A 21,234-nucleotide genomic window follows, 5' to 3' on the forward strand; every position below is an offset into this window, starting at 1 on the left:
TCTAGAAGCCTGCGGTGGGTAATCTTACTTTTGGAAGAAATCAAACGCGATGAATACTGAGTATGGCAACAAATGCAGAGGATGGGACAGAAACACACACACACACACACACACACACACACACACACACACACACACACACACACACACACACACACACACACACACACACACTGATGCAGCGCTGCAGCTGAAACACACACGCAGAGGCCGAACAACATGATGGTTCTGACCTTTATGGCAGGAGGAGACTTCCATGTATTTCAATATATATTTTAAAATGTGTGTATCTTCACTCAGATACTTTTGCTTTCAACACGAGACATAAAATATGACAAAGCCTCTCCGTTCAAACCAAAGATAATCAACATTTCCCATGCTTACGTGTGCAGAATCTGCCCACCAATGCTGACAAAACAAAAATAACCGTATGAAACAAAACATTAACCTTCTGGGTAAAAGAGTAAAGGTGCTTTTTTCACACAGGAAACAGCAGAATGTATGACTGCTGCTGCTGCTGCTGCTTGCTAGACTGATCATGAGACGAGACGTGTCCTCGTGTGAACTTCTCCACGTCGGCTGTAGAAGACTGTCAGATGGAAACCCTCATAGTGATTATTGATCTCTGAGCGAGACAGCCAGCATTTAAATGTTGAGTTCATTTTAACAACTTTATATATACTTTTGTACAGCTGAAATGATCAATAGATATGAGGCAAGAGATATAATACATGAGTGAAAACTTTAATAATCGATTCATCGTCAAAAGTTTTTTTTCTGTTCTATTTGATGGTAATCAGAATAACTTTTGGTTCACATGTATCGTTGGGACAAAACAAGCCAACTTGATAAACATATTTCTAAGGAACTTTTAATATAATTTGTCAAATCATCTCCTAATAAAAAACAATTGTTAGATGCAGCTCTTTAATCTATTAAAATGCAAATAGGCTCCATGAGATCAGCGTTTCTTTTGTCTGTAAATCTGTAAGTAACTACAGCCGTGAAATAAATGTAGTGGAGTAAAAAGAACAATGTACCAGAGTACCTCAAACATTTACTCAAGTAGAGCTGCAATGATTAATCCATCAGTTTGAGTCTTTTTTTTCAAGAAAGAAATGTAAGAATTCTCTGATTCCAGCTTCTTAAATGTGAGTATTTTATGGTTCCTTTACTCCTCTGTGACGGTGAACTGACTGTCTTTGAGTTGTGGACAAAACAAGACATTTGAGGATGTCATCTTGGTCTTTGGGAAACATCGATTAACATTTATTACCCCATTTTCTGACATCTTTTTAAACAAAACTAATGATTAATTGAGAAAAGAATCTGCAGAAATCAACGATTATGATGATAATCCATATACTAAAGCACAATACTTAAGCACATGTAACCTTCTAGCACTATAAATCCCAAAACAGACAGGAGACAGAACTGTCATATCAGAGGTGGCATCGACCGAACAGGATCAAACTTTTTTAAAGAAACACCGTCTGCTTAACAACAACAACACACACCTGGAAGAGTCTGGCCTACATGCACTGCTCCTCCTCCTCCTCCTCCTCCTCCTCCTCCTCCTCTCTCCTATAATTTCTAGTCTTCCCCTCTCTGTCATCTCTCCTCCGTCTCTTTTGTGTTTTTGTGACGCACTCTCGCCTCAACTATGTGATTATCTCTCGCTGATTCCAGAGGGTTTTCGAGAGGAATTCAGCCCCCCCTCCCTCTCTCCTCTCTCTCCCCTCTCCCTCTCCCCTCCCTCTCCCTCTCTCCCCTCCCCTCCCCCTCCCTCTCCCCTCTCCCTCCCCCCTCTCCTCCCTCTCTCCCTCTCCCTCTCTCCCTCTCTCCCCCTCTCCTCTCCCCCCTCTCCCCTCTCTCCTCCCTCTCTCCCCTCTCCCCTCTCCCCTCTCTCCCTCCTCTCCCTCTCCTCTCCCCTCTCCCTCTCCCTCTCCTCTCCCCCTCTCCCCTCTCCCTCCTCTCCCTCTCTCCTCCTCCCTCCTCTCCCCTCCTCCCCTCTCTCCCTCTCTCCCCTCCCTCCTCTCCTCCCTCTCTCCTCTCCTCTCCCTCTCCCCTCTCCCTCTCCTCTCTCCCCCTCCCCTCTCTCCCCTCTCCTCTCTCCCTCTCCCTCTCTCCCCCCTCTCCTCCTTCTGCCCGCCCCGTCCGCCTCCGTCACTCGGATGCTGAATGCGGTATTGTTCTCCGCCCCGACACAAAGCTTTGATTGACAGCGGTGGGAAGCAGAGAGTGAATTCTGGGTCCGCCCGGCTACTAACCCCCCCCCCCCCCACCCTCCTCTTCCTGCTGCCATCACTTTCATTAACACTTGTCACCCGGATTTCTTTCCTGCATGGCATCGTTTTATATGTGATCCCGTTTGCATAAAAAAACGTCACAAATAATACGATTGTTTTGTAAAACATTACTTTAACACACAAAAGGTGACCAAACTTTAACCTGCAAATCAAAATGTGAGGTACAGTCTGTGTTCTTTCTCCTAACAACCAACATCAGCCTCCGGTGCTCTCGGGGGGGGGAGAGAAGCTCAGCTCCTGAAGAACCGCGACCTGCGCCGAAAACACTTCGAAGGTGTTTCCTCCCTGAATAAATCCCGTCACACGGCTGAAACAGTGTCAGCGTTCACGTGCATCAAATTCAGCTGCAAACACGCAGGTGATGAGGGGAGCCAATCAGGGCCGGCCGACCTCATCTCCATGGAAAAAGTATCAGAAATAACAGAAAGAGATAAGCTTCATTTTTACGTCTGAAAAGGTTCGCGATGGAACGGATGGAAAGGGAATATGGAGAGGGACGTTTTCCAAAATCAGAGATATCAAGTTAATAGTGGATTTTGATTCATAGCTGTTTTTGACGTGAGAGTTTAACATGCTTTTTTACAACACGACAAGAAAGAAAAAGTTAAACTTTGTTCATTTCTAAGCACCAAAAACGCTCCAATTTAAAAGATAAAACCCCGACCATCTGCAGCTTCAGGCCGGAAATATCAGTCACTGCCTTTCACTCCAACCCGTTAGTTAAACCAGTATAATCCTGAGCAGAGAGGAGAAAAAAAAAAAAAAGGTCTGGCTTCCAGATAAAGCACCACACACACTATCAGAGGGGATTTAGAGATTCAAACAGTGGTCTTGGTAATTAGGCCGATGGATTTGTGCCTCTCTTCGCCGTCCGTCGGGACATAAAGCGACACACAATGCGAGCCGACGGACTCCTTTAAGTGGATTAATTAAAACCAACACAGCGGGGTCAAAGGTCAAGCCCCCTCTTTCCCCCACCCCTCGCTCTTCCCTTCCCCTCCCCTCCCCTCCGTCTCCTCCAGCCTCCGCAACGGAGCCCACTCCAGCTGCAGGACGGCACACCGGCGTGATTTAGATGATGATTGGTCGACGGCGAGAACGGACGAGGAATGTGTTTTTTTTTTTTTTTTTTTTAGTTTTTTTTTTTTTTTTTTAAGAGTGGACACAAGGAGTTGTTTTCACATTTACATTAAAAACACTTCACACCTCAACCAGTTTGGTCGTATTTCTCTTTAACACACTCTCATCTTTAACTTCCTGTCTCTGTACATCCAGCAACCACTTAACCAGACAGTAATAGAATAAAAACCTGAGCTCTCTCTCTCTCTCTCTCTCTCTCCCCCCTCCCTAATCGAATCCAGAACACACCTCGCCTTCTCCATGCGTGTGTGTGTGTGGTGGCTGGATGTAATCAGATGGAATTAATATGCATGCTGTTTCTCATTATGGCATAACTGAACTGCACTTCAGATATGTGACGTGCACCGCGAGAGGCACGGACAGATTTCTAACATCCGTCCTCTGCGCCGTCTCTGGAGTGTGTGTTCGTACACGTGTGTGTGTGTGTGTGTGTGTGTGTGTGTGTGTGTGTGTGTGTGTGCTGACACGCTGCATGAGACAGAAGAGATGGCGTATGATAACACTTGCTTTAACACATGCATGCACACACATTTGTCACTTGCATCGACTCCTCATTGCGCTCAAAAGTAAATCAAATTCCACAGAGCCGCATTAATCAGCTAATTGTGCTAATATGCATATCACGCCGGCTGATTGTGTTACAGCGGCGACGTCTCATCTTTCATGCGCAACGACGCCGTTTGCTTCACAATGTCCTCGTTTGAGAATCTTTGCTAAATCTGACCGGCAGGCGACGATTATCGAAACTCTGCAGGTCGACTGGATCGCCGTCTGGAGTTAGAATTTAGAAAAATGATATCCAACTGTGTGCTACGTATCGCTTCCCTTTGATTAACTAATTCTGGGGCTCGACAACAACAATAACACACACACACACACACTTGTTAATGCTGTTTATGATGTGTGTGTGTGTGTGTGTGTGTCTGAGCGTGACGGAGGTGAGTCTCATTACGCCAGAGAACGACAGAGAGAACGGCGCCGAGCTGCTTCATTATCATAAATGATTGAGAAGTGTGTTTGTGGGCGTGAGCGCTCATTTGTGTGTGTGTGTGTGTGTGTGTGTGTGTGTGTGTGTGTGTGTGTGTGTGTGTGTGTGTGTGTGTGTGTGTGTGTGTGACCCCCGAGAGAGTGTGAGTGACGGGCCGGCGGTAAGCTGGTCTTTATTAAGATGCGGCGTCTTTGGAGAGGGACAGCTGCTCCAGCCTCTTATCTGGAATGACAACGGTTTAATAAAGAGGAGAGAGGAGAGACGGAGGGGAGGTAAATAATCCTCTCTCCCTCCTTCACATCCTTCCTTCCATCCTCTTTTGCCTCCTTTCCTTCCAAACGAAGAATCGGAAACCCTCGAAAGGCGACGAGAACAAAAACAAAAAGAAAACTCTCTTCGGATTTCCTTTGCAAAAGTTTGCCTATTTATTCTGCATGTAACTCATGCTTGACCTTTGACCTTTGGACTTTAAAGCTAACATGGCTGTCAAAGAGGCCAAAATGTTGATTATTAGCTCGTTATGAGCGCATAAATTAGCTAAAAGTAGCATTACTGAATGCTGCCAGGAGATGTGTCCCCATTAAGCAGATAGACGAGTGTGTGTCCGCAGAGAAACTGCAGCTATTTATGAGTGTGTGTGTGTGTGTGTGTGTGTGTGTGTGTGTGTGTGTGTGTGTGTGTGTGTGTGTGTCGGGTCAGCTGCACGTCCTCTTTCTCAGTCTGGATGGTCACCACTGCCTGTTTGGATATGACATCATTGAGCCCCCCCCCTTCTTGTCCATCAGCAGTTTGCTGAAATATGCCTGCTCCACATTACTCCACTCATTTTCTATTTTGGATTTGTGCATAATGACGGTGGGATGGAGGACAGGATGGGGGGAGAGAGAGGTGTAGGGGGGGAATAAAGTGATAAAAGAGGGGAGAGGCAGCATTAAAAGAATACTGTGAGGGTCTTGAGGGTTCTGTCTCCTCTCCACGTTCCCAGAATAGAATGTGAGATAGTCGCCGAGTCCGTCGGGGGAATAATGACTTATTTATCAAATGGCTGAAATATTCAGGGACAAGGACTTTTTTTTTTTTTTTTTTTTTTTTTTTTAAACTCAAAGCTTTTTAAATTCATAGGCTTCTCTGCTGAGATGCTTAATGACAGTGAATGTATTCAGAGTGATTTGCAGGATCCGAGAGACACACGGAGCCTTCGCGTGCTGCCTGTGAGTCTATGAGCTGTGCTGATTCAAGGTGAGAGAAGTTTCACCTTTGACCTCAGGAGGAGAATCAAGTCGGCCAAGTAGTTAATGTCTGTGTTGCTGCTGAAAAACATGGTTGTTTTTTTTTGCAGCTCTGAGGATGAAATTGAAATGTTCTCTAAACAGCGCTCAGCCATGAGGAGTCAATGCTTCAAGAGAAATTCCTGGAGGGGCATAACACTTTTCTTTTTTTTTTTATATATATATATATATCTGGCTAACATTTTTTGAGGGACAAAATCAGCATGGGAGGGAGGGAGGAGGAGTGTGTGTGTGTGTGTGTGTGTGTGTGTGTGTGTGTGTGTGTGTGTGTGTGTGATAAATGAGTGTTCTTCTCACTTCTACACTGGAATGGAGGAAGTTGCTCGGGAGGTGATGGTGATGGTGATGGTGGCGGGGATGAGGGCAGCACCGACTGGGTTGGGTTGGGGTGGGTTGGGGGGTTAATGAGATGGACGTGGAGAGGCTGGCATGCTTCAGGCTTGAGGAGAAAGGAGAGGAGAAAGAGAGAGGAGAGGAGAGGAGAAAGAGAGAGGAGAGGAGAAAGAGGAAAGTAGAAAGTGGAGCAGCCAAAACGGCCGCAATCCGTGCGTAATTACGCACCGCAAGCGCCGGAACCGGAGCTCCAACTGGGGGCAGCCTGAGCCGCGTCCCACCCTGATTTTCATCCAAAGATAATAAAAAAAAAAAAAAAAAAAAAAAAAAAAAAAACACAGCCCTTCTTCTGTCTCTCTCTATCACCTCTCTGCTATCTCTCTCCCCCCTCCTCCTCCCCTGTTCACAATGGCGATGTCTGTGGAGAAACCGACCGTGTGCGCTTACCTTAACACGTTCCAGCTTTTCAGTGGGTCCAGGTCTGAAATTATAGAAACCATGGTCGACTGGGCTGGGCAGCACCGGGAGAGAGGGAGGGGGTGCGGCAGAAAAAAGATCGAAAGAAAAAGCGGCGCAAAGGCTGTAAACTCCGTCTGCGAATGGCAGCGATCGCTCGGATGCAACCCGTCCTGGTTGTTCAGTGGGTGATGAGCGCTGTCACAGCTCTCTCTCTCTCTCTCTCTCTCTCTCTCTCTCTCTCTCTCTCTCTCTCTCTCTCTCTCTCTCTCTCTCTCTCCCTCCGCCCCCTCTGCAGACGCGTCTCTGCTCTTCCTCCGGTCCTCTGTTTCCAGTCGGTACAGTAGAGGAGGGTAAACCCCACCTAGGAAACCCATTTACCCATCTTTTTTTAAAAAAGAGAGAAAGAGAACACCTGGGGGAATAGACTTTACACACCTTTTTCCCCTTTGCACGCTGTAAAAATGTGCACACTGCAAAAAAGTGTCCTCCTCAAAAGAGGTTCAAGCTTAGAAATGAAGGCTGAGGTGGACACATCCAAAAAGTGTCCACCTCAGCCTTCATTTCTAAGGCTTGAACCTCTTTTGAGGAGGATTTTCAATGTTTTGCAGCTTTAGACTCATCATTTGGAAGAAAATGAAACTAAGGAGAATAATTAAGTAGTTTAGATTAATGTGCAATAAAATGATAAAACCACAATTAATTTACCCATCTTTTTTTTAAAAAGAGAACACCTGGGGGAATAGACTTTACACACCTTTTTCCCCTTGCACACTGCAAAAAAGTGTCCACCTCAGCCTTCATTTCTAAGGCTTGAACCTCTTTTGAGGAGGATTTTCAATGTTTTGCAACATTACATTACATTACATTACATTACATTACAGTCATTTAGAGACGATCCAAAGGATTACAGGAAGTGTATTCAACATAGGTATTCAAGAGAACTACTAGTCACCAGAAGTCATAAGTGCATCTTTAGACTCATCATTTGGAAGAAAATGAAACTATTAAGTAGTTTAGATTAATGTGCAATAAAATGATAAAACCACAATTAATTTACCCATCTTTTTTTTAAAAGAGAGAACACCTGGGGGAATAGACTTTACACACCTTTTTCCCCCTTTGCACGCTGTAAAAATGTGCACACTGCAAAAAAGTGTCCACCTCAGCCTTCATTTCTAAGGCTTGAACCTCTTTTGAGGAGGATTTTCAATGTTTTGCAGCTTTAGACTCATCATTTGGAAGAAAATGAAACTATTAAGTAGTTTAGATTAATGTGCAATAAAATGATAAAACCACAATTAAACCAGCTACTAATTCTGCACTTATCCTATTCGTAGTAGTTTGTAGCACTTATTGTTTGTAGGCGCAGACTGAAAACTCACCTCTTCAAGAAGTACTACCCTGAGTCTTCCTCGTAGCATTTATTGCATTCGTAGCATTTATTGTATTCGTATCAGTTCGCTGCACTTATTGAATTCGTATTTGTTTACTGCACTTATCCTATTCGTAGTAGTTTGTAGCACTTATTATATTCGTATTAGTCTGTTGCAATTATTGTTTTCGTAGTAATTTGCCTCTGCACTATACTTTTGCTCTGGTTTATGCTTTAAGATGCTTGTTTAAGAAAGGAGATGCACTGATGACTTCTGGTGACTAGTAGTTCTCTTGAATACCTATGTTGAATACACTTCCTGTAAGTCGCTTTGGATAAAAGCGTCTGCTAAATGACTGTAATGTAATGTAATGTAATGTAATTCAAGTTTCCCATAAAAGCAGGTTTAGCCTGCAACATAATGAATTGTCTAATGTTTCATCCTCCAACTAGAGCTGAGAACCTGGATGAAGCTCGTCAGATGTTTCACAGCCGAAGCTTCGTTCTCACAGAGCTATTGGCTGAAGAGTGTTGCAGTTGCAGAGTTGGAGGCATCATCGCAGCTACTCTGCAACTCGCTGTCAGCGGCGACTTCCTGTCTGACACCACCACATCCTGTTGATAACTGCTATGTTTTTTTTTTACTTTTCTTGCTTTCCCTCCCCTTCTCGACATGGCAGCAGATGCGTCATCCCTGGTGAAGTATGACAAGGCAAAGGCTTCTTTTTTTTTTTTTTTTGCTCATTGGGAGACAAAAGTGTTGTAGGAAATAAAAAAAAAGAGAGAGAGTGTCAGAACTGTGTCTGTTTCAAATAATCGCCGGGGACAACAGAACAGAGGCGGACTGAGAGTCTCTGCCAAAAGCCATGGAGTTACAGCACAGAGGGTTGGTTATTGCCAGGGGTTACGATATTAGTCATTGCGCATGCTCTCACATATTACGGTCAGTTTGACAGGAAACGGCTGCGGTTTCATTTTAGACAGTTGGCCCTCTGAATAGAAGACATCCGTCAGTTGAGTTTAAGCTCCATCGTCGTGCATGTTTAGTGTTTGGTGGTTTTAAATGTTTTAACCATGTGCAATTGGAGGACCAAAAATACAAAAACAAATTGGGGTGGAAAGGTTTTCTACAATAATGAGCTTTGAGCTGACATTCTGCAGAGCGGGGAAAAAAAAAAACCGCTGGTTCTGCGTGGAGGGGAGCGGAGAGTCGAGCACGCGGCAGGTAAGTCGACGGTAATGCAAAGCTACAGCCCGGCGCTCTCAGCATCAGCAGCCATACTGCACCGGCTTTAAATAGACTCAATTGGACATCTGCTTCACTGAGGAGGAGGAGGAGGACGAGGAGGATGGAGAGAGTTGACAGCATCTCGCTCGTCTTCCTCTGTCTCTATTTCTGTCTCTCTCACGCGCTCGTATAGACACCAACGCACACGCTTGCACGCACGCACGCACGCCCATCGTAGAGATCAGACAGAGTTTAGCTCTAATTTGTGCATAATAATCACTTTGGCAGGCCTGAAGTCTCAGAGTAGGTGTTGGTGCATCCGTATCAGTTGGCAATGCATATAAATATATATATGCATGAGAGAATAAGGACGAGAACAGTGACTGTAAGGTTTGTATTAGCATCTTCACAACTGGTTTCTCCTCATATAAACTCTTCCACAGTACACGCTGTGTCTTAATTTGTTCTGTCCTTACTTGAACTTCAGCTCTCATTAAAAGGCGTTCATGCTAAGCGCCCGGGGCTTTGCAGCAATGTGCAGCAATACCTTTCCCTCATAATGTATATGCTGTTGCAAATGTATATGAACGTAATTCTTCAACCCGTTCTCACTCCCAACTCACCGAAAACAGACAATTGGTCAGCAACCCTCCAGGTCTGATACCAAAACGCACCCTTTGAGACGCATCAGAATTTCAACTGACTCCAATGTAAACCCATCCGCGTCATTATTAGACGCTCAGAGCAACTCATCTCGTATGAGGAGAGAGAAAGTGCATCCGGCGGCTCACGTTAACGAAATCTTGGGAAAAAAGGAGTAAGCAAAGAGGTTTTTAGTTGGTTGCAGTCTGCTAACACACCACTAGATGTCACAAAATACGGCACAAGGTCTTCATTAGCGTACTCGTTTTAACTAAAACCACAATCTTTTACTAAACCTAACCAAGCAGTTTTGTTGCGTAAGTGAACTTAAAAACAATGCTTGTAACTTAGTTTCTTGCAAACACAGAAGTTTATTTTGAAAATACACTATGCATGTAACCCTTGATACGTAGAAAACACAATTTCACACAAATAATTTTGTGTGTCGTCCACGTAAACACAAGGAAAGATAAAGACCGCTAAAGCAAAAACAGGCCGGGCAGGTGGATGTTTAAGCCACGAGATGTTCTCTCCCCGTGTGAAACAGAAAGTCGATGTTGATTGACGAGCAGAAATTGACACGTGCTGCTGGCTATCGTAGGAGAAAACACGAAAAATGAGGAGTAACTGTTGTATGAGGATAAGTTGCCTCTGTACAACAACAACAGGTTGGAACTAAAAAGACCATGAGGTCACATATGAAAGAGCCACCTGACCTGGAACATATCTACAATAACTATATTTGTAAGTAATAATAAACTAAATACTGGAGCCTTAAAAGTAAGTGATACCGGCATAAGAAGTTCCACAATCATAAGGAAAGACTCGATCATAAGTCACCTGACATGCAGCAGTTTGTCGGTGATGAAGCTTTCCCCTTTTGGCATAAAAAAGCAGGCTGACAGATGCATCATGGAGAGTCAGGGAAGTTGAGGAAAAAGGTGCGACATCACGACACAAACCAGGATTCACACTCGTGCAGCTTCGTGAACCACAAACACAAATTGGTCTCAATCAGCTGCCTCTGTGTGAACACACACACCCTTCACCATCGCTGCCTGCTGGGAACCGCTGATCCCATTATTCAGCACAGGATTTAAAAATCCTCGGACACACACACACACACACACACAAGCAGGTACACGTATTAACACGCATGTAGTCATCGTGCGCAGACGGAGCCAAAACAATGTCAGCATGATAAACACCTTGTATTTCCCCCCCAGCTTCTTTATTCAACAAAATCAGGCAGATCTGAGGACAAGCCTTGAGGTTTATGTCATCATGCATATGTGATGTGCATTTCAAATCCAAACAAAGTCAGTGTATTTCATAACCACCCACTGAATACAGATTCCTATTTTACCTCAATCCATCAATCCATTTAAGGGGGGGTTGTTGGAGATGAGAGGAGAAGAAGACGAATAAGCAGAGGAGAGGATGTGGATGAAATAAGTATAGGGGGATTATTTCATAAACGACAGAATTTTTCTTTTCTGTGTAAGTCATTTGATCCTGTCAAATATGCCTAAAGCCATACGCCCACGTGCTCATTGTCTGAGAAATGCTCAGTTTATGAGAATCTCCCCCTTTCAAACAATGAGCGGAGCGGTTGGCTGCTCCACATCAGCCTCTGCGCTCTGCAGATTCCAGGAGAAGGCAAATGAGATTTAAATCGAGGGGGGATTCAAAGTGGCGCACAAGCACACACACACACACACACACACACACACACTCGCCCAGGAGAACGGCCCACTGATCTTGTTTGTTTGTTGGTCCCGCGCCGCAATCAGTGCGCTAAATTGCAGAAGGCCTTGGTGTGTTGCGTTTACCTCCAGGACGGCCGACATGGATGCAGAATAAACAGAGCGGCTCTCTCTCCCATCTGGGTATCTCTAACACCATCTCCACCCATCTCCATTCACACCAGGAACACACACACACACACACACACACACACACACACACACACACACACACACACACACACACACACACACACACACACACACACACAAAGATTTTGCATGTTTATATCCCTTTCCATTACCTGTATATGTTAGGATTCACTATTTCCTGATGTTATTTTTCAAAATAAATGACATTTTCTGTGTTTATTTCAGTGTTAAAGCCAACATTTGTTGGATTCACAGCTGCCACATAATCAATATTTCTTAAAAAACAAAAGAAATGTGTAATGTGAACGCTGTCGCTCCACTCTCACATGCTTTGTTTCTGGCAGCAGCAGGTAACAGTGGGAAAAAAGATCTAAACCTGAATTCAACCTTTGCTAAGCCCCGCCCCCGACTGCTAATACGTCAAGCTGTCGGAACTACGTTACCATGGAGCCCAAACTGTCACTAACAACTAACAATCATTTAAAAGAAAAAGCAGACATGTGTTAACACATTCTGTATGCTTTCCGTAGCTAGCGTAGCATAGACCGGCTAACACTAGTGCTAATGTATTCTGCTAATGTTAGCTCCACAGGTGTTTACGTTGAAAGGTACTGTTTTGGAAACGTATACCTCCTTTCAAACCTTCTCCGGGTAACGAGTATCACTATGACACAACGTTTGCCATGATGAGCTCCATATCCACTAAACAAGCCAGAAGATAAAGAAAATCTGAAACAATTTCATGAAAGTCTGTGAAGCAGAGCCGGATAGTTGTCGGACCCTGGTACCAGCTGGAGGATGCTACACTGTGACTTCCCAGTCTGTTCGAGGGGCGGGACTTAGCGAAGGGTCAGTTACTGGACGGATAAGACCGCTAAGCTAATGGACGTCGCCGGCAAAGAGACAAAACAACGGTCAGCTAAAGACAAACAAGGACAGACAAAGTGAGCGACTATTTGGTGAAGAAAATTAAACATTTAATAGCAGAGAAGCTTTATATTTTCTCTTTCAAGAGTTGGTGGACGCCATTTGCATTTGTGTGGGGTTCATTCAGGTGAAGAGGCGAGTCATACAAGAGAAGTACAGTAGAAAGTGTGGAGGATTTATATGAACGTCCACTGCAAACAAAAGTTAATGTCCCAAGATTCAGAAAATGGACACCGCTCTGAAAACTGTGCCCATCGTTCCTGATTTTGTCAAACTGTCATCCGATTCTCAGCCAAACCTGGCAACGCTGCTCCTGTGCATCTCTATCTCTTTATCTCCTCTTTTTTATTCTTCTTCTTCTTTTTTTGGGTTCAGTTGACAAATGATAAGCTCTCAGCGAGTGGAAAGAGGAAACGGAGAGAGAGGAAGAGAAAGCGCTTGGCAGAGCAGCGTCCAGGCGAATCGGGAATCAGAATGAGCGATTGAACCGGTGTGGGAGAGCGAGTGGGTGAGGGAGCGAGAGAGAGGGGGGAGGGAAAAGAGGAAGAGGAAGAAGAAGAAGAGGTGGAGGAGGTGGAGGGTATATTTAGAGCTGCCCCTAATCAAGTTCTCCGTCAGTTTGTGTCTGTGGGGGCGAGAGAGAGAGAGAGAGAGAGAGAGCCACGCAAGTTCAACACAAAAAATCAATATGCAGCCCACTCTCTCGCTGAAAGCAGCGACGAGAGAGGAAGAGAGGGAGCGAAAGAGAGAGGAAAAATGACAGGATGAGGCAGAGACGAACAAGAAGAACGAGACTTCGAGAGCGGAGGAAAAGTGTTTTTCGTTTCGTCACTGTAGTTGCGAGTGTTTTGTAAAACAGAAACATAACAGTTCAACTTTAGTTTTCAAGCTTTTAGCAGAACAATAGATAGCACATGTACTGTGTACACTGAGATATGTAATGACTGTGAAGTGGAGCGAATATGAGGCGTCTGCAGTCAGTTTGCCAAATCCAAAATGTCTGTTTTTTTAGTACAATATTCTCTTTATGTTTCTGCGTATTGTAGAAGTCGCATGTCGGTTTGTTGCCGGGATACAACAACCTACAAACCCACACACAACTGCCATGATGAGGATGAACACACTTATTTGACTATAACTGGAGATATCTTCTTTATTACAGCAGAGTTGTATTCGGGAGAGACAGGAGGAAAAATGTAATTGTGCACATATGACTATTGCATTGAGGCAACAAATCCAAAACTACAACTAAAATGAAATTATTGTATTATTTTGCAAAAGCATGCATATCTATCCGTAATTGTTGTGTACTCTCCTTATTTATTTAATTAGTTTTGTTTTCTTAAATAATTCTGCAGCATCCAAGTGGTGTTCTTCTTAAAGCCACCAGACTCCTTTGACAAAAACTGTAATTTTACACATGGTAGTAGACATACAACCCCACCTCAAAAAATCTGAACTAATCCTTTCATTTATTTCCCAATTCAGCAAAGCTAACAGTGACTCAGCTAGTACTAGCATTCACATTATTCATAACCTTATTGGTTAGCTTAGCTAAGGGGAGGACGTTTCATTTGAAAAAGCTGGAACTCAAGTAGCTGAAATTGCTACCTCATGCAACAAGTGTACTTGAGGGTGTGTCGGTACACAGTGACATCACTGTTGGGTGTGCTGACAACTTTTGTATTTTATATTATTTGGTTTCATGATGTCGCCTTCTAGTTATTCATTACAGGAATCAATCATTCCCTGGTTCTTTGTCGATGTAAACAGAGACCTTTTCCTGCAAACAGCCAATTAAATCTTTTCATTTTAAAAGAGTACAGTATTTATGATTAGCATATTATGGCTAACAAAAAATGCAACATGTAACTTTGAATTTAAAAGTTTTCCAGCTAAATTCTTCTCATTATTTAAGTAATTTATCCCGTCCTGCAAGAAAAGGCTTGTGGACGGTCTACAAAACATCCTCCGGGGTGAAAAGTGCACCGCTAACGTTAGCTTGCGTCACCTAGGTAGCTCATAGAGCGAATTCAGTTACATTATTAGTCAGTTTAGATGCTAAATAGCATGCTCCCTATTCTTCATACCACTGCTAACAAGCTTGTTAACTATAGCTACCAGCATAAATGTGTTTCTGATGAGCCTCCATGTCAACTAGCCTGCCCACTCACAAGCTTGAAGGCTAAAGTAGCATTTTCTGATAGATCCGCAATTATCTATGTTTTCCTCCTTTCAACAACATCAAACAATGATATGTTTTTAAAATCACTTTGAAGGATTTCTGGCTGCCACAAAGGGACAAATTTGAGCTGACCATTAAATTTCAGCTCAATTCAAGGGTTCATCAAATAGTTCAAGTAAATCAGCATCTTATTGGACCGCACACATAAAATCCTTGCATACATGTGTGTGTGTGTGTGTGTGTGTTTGTTTGTGTGGATATTGATAGGTCTGACTTAAGGTCAATACTGTGTGGGCTTTAATGACCCGGAGAAGCAGGAATGATAGCAACGAGAGCGTTTAATAGAGGCGGAGGAGGAGGAGGGTTAGAGCTCATATACAGTAGCTTCTTTTTAGAACAACCGGCTTTTGGCTTCGACTCCCTCCCCCTCCCTCCCTCCCCCGCCCAACATCTCTCATTAGCCGATGATCGATCCCCTCCCTGTGTGGCCCACACGGAGAGAAAACGCAATTAGAGCATTGACCAAACGATTGTGTGTACTGGAGCTCGATAGGTAATCATCACCTGAGAGAGGCAGGAGGCGGGGTCACAGAGGGGGAGTTACAGGGGCCAAAGGGTGAGTTTGGGTGAGTTTGCGGTTGAGGATAGCTGTATGTGGGAGTGGAAGAGAGGAAAAACAATACAACGGTTATTAACAGAAGATGTGGAGGCCATTTCATGAAGAGGGTCGCAACAATTAGAGTAGTCTTAAAGGTCTCTAAGAGGGCTTTGGTTGAATGGAAGGAGAATGTTTTATTTCTGATTTCTACACATCGGTGGAAGCATAACCACAGGAATAAACAATAAATACAGTATTTCAAAAATACATACATAAATCCAACTGTACGTACACCAAGACAGCGAAAACCGTTTTCAGAATAAGTAGCAAGAATCCAACACTTGGTGATTGAAATGTCTCAACAGCTATTGGATAGATTGCAAATAAATTCATGTCAACCTAAAGGTCTTCATACACCTTGTGCTTTTTCTTTGTTGCAATTCATTTGCATGTCAAGGTTTTTTATACTCATGAGTACTTTCAAACAGAACATTTATATTACGTGGCGGAAAAGCAAAGTAATGTTTTTCTAGAGGGAGGTCAATTTTTGCTGTCGAACCACGACAATCTTTATTATTCCTTTCAACCTTGACAAAGGCAGCGCAGACCAGATCCAATCCTTCTGTTCTTACCTTTCACAATAAAAGCTCTAGGCCGATCCACTGTTATTGTTTACCAGAGGGAACTCAAATTCACACAGAGCATATTTCTCAACGGAAATCCAATAAAATATCTTAGAGTAGCATAAGACTATACAACATTTGACTGTTGAAGCTGCTCTGGGTCAAAAGGATCAAGATAGGTGGTCCTCTACCTGTGCAAATCCATTCAAACCTTTTATTGAAAAAGTGCTGTTGCATTGAATAGTTTTGATGCAAAATATTTGCGGCCGAGCATTTTAGTTTTAATTTGTACAATACTTTGGTTACACAAAAACAAATTCCCAAGAGCATAAGCTACACTTTTGGGTTTAATGCTAATTGACAAATGCTAGTTGATTATTTGAACATTGTCATTATGTTAGCATGCTGACGTTAGCATAAGGCTAAAACTACCACTTTGCCTACAGCCTGACAGAGCTGCTAGCATGGCTGTAAACTCATCCATTCCTGCACTAAATATTTGTATTCTGTTTTTTTGCTTTGATTTGGTTTCAGGTTCAGTAAACGCTGATCTGAGTGGGTGGAATCATTGAGGACAACTGACAGCGTGACAACCTCTGTCTCTCTGAAGGCATTGTTATTTCTACAGTTCCTCAAAATTAAGACATTTCCCGTAAAGCCTGTTTCCTCCCCCCTCTTTCTCGTTCAGCCCCATAAATCTCCGCATTTAATACCTTAATTCCTCCTTAATTTGCCAGCACAGAGGAAATGCCACTTAAATGAACTTTTTCTAATAAACAGCTTCAATCCAGAGAGCAGCAACTTATTTAATGCCAATTTAAACCTTGTTTTTAAGTGGTTTATTCAACACTCATGGGATGTCGTTCTGCTTGTGATTGGGTTTGGCATTTGTTAACTACCTAAAACAACCGTCTTTATCACTGATGCTTGGAACAATTTTACCGTTCTGTTCATGACTGCTCGTTCTTAATACTTAAATGCCCTTTAAAAACGTCAGAATCCGCAAGTATAAGAGGAATTTATAGAAATTCTGAGAATGAGCTGTTATTGAAAGCTGTGAATTGAGCAGATTAACTGCAGAGAAGAGAGATACGGGAGGCGATATTTCCTCAAGTCTGTCACTTCCCTTCCAACAGATGTCATAGCAAAGAAATGCATGCTCCAGCAGTAACTATATTTAGTAACTGTACTCTCCACCTCTGAACATTACAAAAACATGATCAAAAACTGTGCTGAAAGCTTCAGGATCACGTCGTTTCTCGCTCCTAAACGTGTTTTGTCACATTTGCAGGGGGTTATGAAAACGGTGGGCGCACTTTAACAGGAAGTGCCCTCACTTTCACTTCCTCTTTGGCGCTCTGCCGCAGAGAGGTGGCCTCATTGCTTCCTGCCTGAATCCAGTATATTTATTCTCTCTCTCTCTCTCTATCATTTCCTCCTCTGTACTTCATTGTCTCTCACTCCCACTCTTCCTAACCCTTCTCTATCACAGCTTTTTTTTTTGTTTCATGCAGTTCACCCAATTTCCTCTCCATCTCTTTTCTCTGTGTGAATAGCTTAAAAAGCATTATGCGCCACACTGATTCACTCATATCATGAATAAAATAATGCTAGCAGTCACACAGGGTCTAAACCAGGCTTTGACATGGGTTTTTTAAGGCAGATACCGATATCAGTATTTATAGAATAGAGCTGCCAGTAACAGGACACGACGAGCCAATATTCTGTATTTTTAAATGATACTGCTTTAATGCCAACATTTTGGAGAAACATAAAAGGGTCCAGAAATGTATTCCTGACAGGATAGAGAAGCCAGAAGCATAAAAAACATTCTAATATGTTTTATTATTGTATATTTAGCTGTGTTCAGCCATGAACTGAACTTGTTTCTATTAAACTGGTATTTTTATTACTTTTTCTGCAAATTTTATTTTTACTCTTTTTACTCTTATGTTGCTGTAATTTACTTTTACTATTGCAGTTGAATTAATTTAACTATATTTACCGTACTTTATTGCTATTTATGTACATACTGCTTTTTTTTTAAATTCTTCTTCTTCTGCTGTAATGTTTGATTAATCTCTGGCGCAAGAATGTCCTTTGAGATTAATAAAGTTCTATCTTATTGCATCTTAAAAGGTATTTGTATTAATGCAACATACAGTTTTGCTCTATGTTTTGCTATGCACATTTAAAAATATATTCAAAAAACATACTATTGTATTGTACTATGGCAATGTATGTTTTGCTGCATGCATTTGCAATGTTATATCATCACATTAATCAAAATATATTTGAATCAGTTCTGGTAGAGGACTTCTAATTGTTAGATCAGTCACTTATATATATATTTATTATTTGCATTGTCAGGGAGGGAGCACATCAGCATAATTATCATCCGGGGCTAAACACACAACACTTATAAAAGTGAATAAAACAATAAATATCACAGCAAAAAAACATACAAATCCCAGAATGTCAGTACAGGTGAAAGTATCCCCCCCCCCCCCCCCCCCCCATGGCCTCCTTATTGATCCACCAACCTAAATCAGCCCTGGGAATCCTTTCACTAACCCAATACCTGATGGGAAACCTCTCTTTGTCTCAGGTGCTGTGGTCATTTGTGCCAAAAGGTTCAGAGGTCAGATGGAACAGCAGCCAATTAAAGCGCTGCAGATTTGGCGCAAGGAGGAAACAATCTCAAAGCCCATCTGTGGTCCTTTGCCTCGGGGGCCACGGTCACCAATAACTGCCCTACCTCTGTGTACAGTACAGTGTGTGTGTGTGTGTGTGTGTGTGTGTGTGTGTGTGTGTGTGTGTGTGTGTGTGTGTGTGTGTGTGTGTTTGTTTGTTTGTGTGGGGAGGTGGAAGGGGCTTAGTATACCTGCACCTGTTTCCCCTCTTTTTTTTATATAGATCTCTTCCTACAATCTCCTCTGAAAAGTCCACCTTATTGTGGAAAAAGAGTTTGGGCATCCCAGTGAGGAAGCTGTGTTGTCGGGGGCAACAGCTGGTAGGGTCTCCCAAGGAAGATTTGTCCCAGTGGGTTGCGGTCTAGACGGAAAAATAATTTATGAAGATCGCGTGATGTAAATCTTGGCATCACAGGGTTAACACCGAGGCTCTGTCCGACAATCTACTGCACATGTGTGGAATGCGTCCCCATCTGTCCGTGCACATGTCCGTATTGGACATATTTAGGGTTTAATAGCAATTCACAGCAATTCATCAGCAAAGAAAGAGCTGGTTGAGGGAAAAAGGGGCCCCGTGCTGGAGCCAGACCTGGGAGGGGTTTCTCGTCCACTGACGTAGGGTGCCTTGGTTTTGACCCATGGACCCAAATGGACACAGACTGGAAGAACTGCACGGAGCATCCACCCTGTGGGCCCACCACCCACAAGGATAGGCATTGGTGTTGGGTGCATTTGTAATCCAGGAGGTAAGCAAAGGCAGGGATCAAGGCGTGCTCACCCCTCGTAATCATGACTGGTACACTTCACCGTTTTATTCTATTTTAGCTAGATTTTATTTTCTATTTTCTTGATTTTTAAATGACAATTTGTATTTACATGAATGTGTTTCTTTTGCTTTCGATGTTTAATGTAAAGCGATTTGAACTGCCTCAATGCTGAAATGTACTTCATAAATAACCTTGCCTTGCCTTGGTTCTACGGAAGTGGAGGCTATACTAGATATCACTGGGCTCACCTTTAAGCATTGGATCTGGAACCAATCTCCTGTAGTTGCCCAGGTTGAGAAACACTGCCTCCGTATTCTTAGTAGGAAGTGAAGACGTTTTCTGTAGATGTTTGGGTTTTTCAATAAGCATTCAATCTCCGTTTCAACCCTCACCTATGGTCATAAGCTTTAGGGTTATGTACTAAAGAATAAGGTTGAATTACGAGCGATGAAAAAGAGTTTCCTTCGTAGGGGGGCTTGGCTCACCCTGAGAGATAGTGAGGAGCTCAGACTAGAGCTGCTGGTCCTTCACGTCAAAATAAACCAGAATACCTTTGCTTAGCCTGCTGCCACCTCGACCCGGCCTCGCACAAACCAATAGTTGTATCTTTTACATTCGCTACCACTACACATACACCCCGAAAATATCTATTCATCAGAATGTCCGTCTATCTTTTATTACTTCCATACACACCACACACACACTCCCCAGTCAGACGTGTCAGTCCACAGACGTAGTTCTCAGTCTGCTGCCGGTGCAGAGGTCACTGCAAGCCAGCACACTCCATTTCCCAGGTTGCCGCGGGGCTGGCCAAGGGCAGGACGGCACATTGTTCGCTGGCTTGATGAAACATGTCCACCTCGCCGTGTGGGAGGGTCAGAGATGAATTTGTGTGTGTGTGTGTTTTCTAGTTCAAGATGGCACACTGACAAGTCAAAGGCTCATACATCTTTCTGTGGCAGAGTGATATTTATGGGAGTCTGACGCAACTGTGAAATGTGTGTATGAGAGAAGAGAGAGAGAGAGAATACAGAGAGAGAGAGAGAGAGCAGGAATTCTTCCTCAAGTAAAGGCAGGTCTTACTGAGGTTTACTTTAAGTCCAAGTGGAAATAGCTGTCATGTCAGTGTGCTTACATGCTCACTATTAACACAAGTACAGCTTTATCGAAGAAGAACTAAGTGGTTTACACAAAAGGCTCGTCCCCTCCTTCAAAAACAACCAATGGCACAGTGGTATTGGTCTTGAATATGTGTTATAAAGGTTTATAAAAAGAAACTATTAAGTAAAGCAGCCTGGTCGCACTCCTCTGGCGTCACATACCCACACTCTTGGAAAGGCCCCTCAGCGTCGTGATGCCAACGTTCAATGCATTCAGGGTTTAAACCAACTCCAATGTAAACCCATCTCCGTCATTATAAGACGCTCAAAGCAACTGAGGGAGTATGAAGAGCGATGAAGTCCTCTAAGGGTGGGAGATTGGGGGAGGTGGACAAATCAAACAAACACAGGACTTTCACCCAGGAGATCACCGTTCGTGTCATGACGCATGACGCTACGTCAATGACAGACTTGACGTTATGTCCACAGCTTAAGTTACGTAACTGTTATTGCAAACCAAGACATGATCTTTTTTTCTATCCGTCACAAAGTAGTTTTGTTACAACGCTAACCACTCGCAAACCTTCAGCGTCAAGATTCTATGCAAAAGGCTGACACTATAATGACTCCGTGTGCTTTTGCACAAATGGCAAAATATGACAAGAAGGAAGAGATCAAGTTGA

General features: G+C 43.2%; 1 protein-coding gene across 8 annotated transcripts in view; it reads right to left on the minus strand.

The window, feature by feature from the left end:
• Positions 1–6,686, minus strand: part of celf2 (cugbp, Elav-like family member 2) — a 200,219-nt gene extending 193,533 nt beyond the window's left edge. For all 8 annotated transcript variants that reach the window (XM_054624840.1, XM_054624838.1, XM_054624835.1 and 5 more), the window contains exon 1: positions 6,507–6,686. In XM_054624840.1, the coding sequence (XP_054480815.1) occupies positions 6,507–6,559 (53 nt within the window). In that variant the 5' untranslated portion in view covers positions 6,560–6,686. The remainder of the gene's footprint in view (positions 1–6,506) is intronic.
• Positions 6,687–21,234: the final 14,548 nt, after the last annotated feature.

Source organism: Anoplopoma fimbria, chromosome 23 (assembly GCF_027596085.1).
Source record: "Anoplopoma fimbria isolate UVic2021 breed Golden Eagle Sablefish chromosome 23, Afim_UVic_2022, whole genome shotgun sequence".
Lineage (NCBI taxonomy): Eukaryota > Metazoa > Chordata > Actinopteri > Perciformes > Anoplopomatidae > Anoplopoma > Anoplopoma fimbria.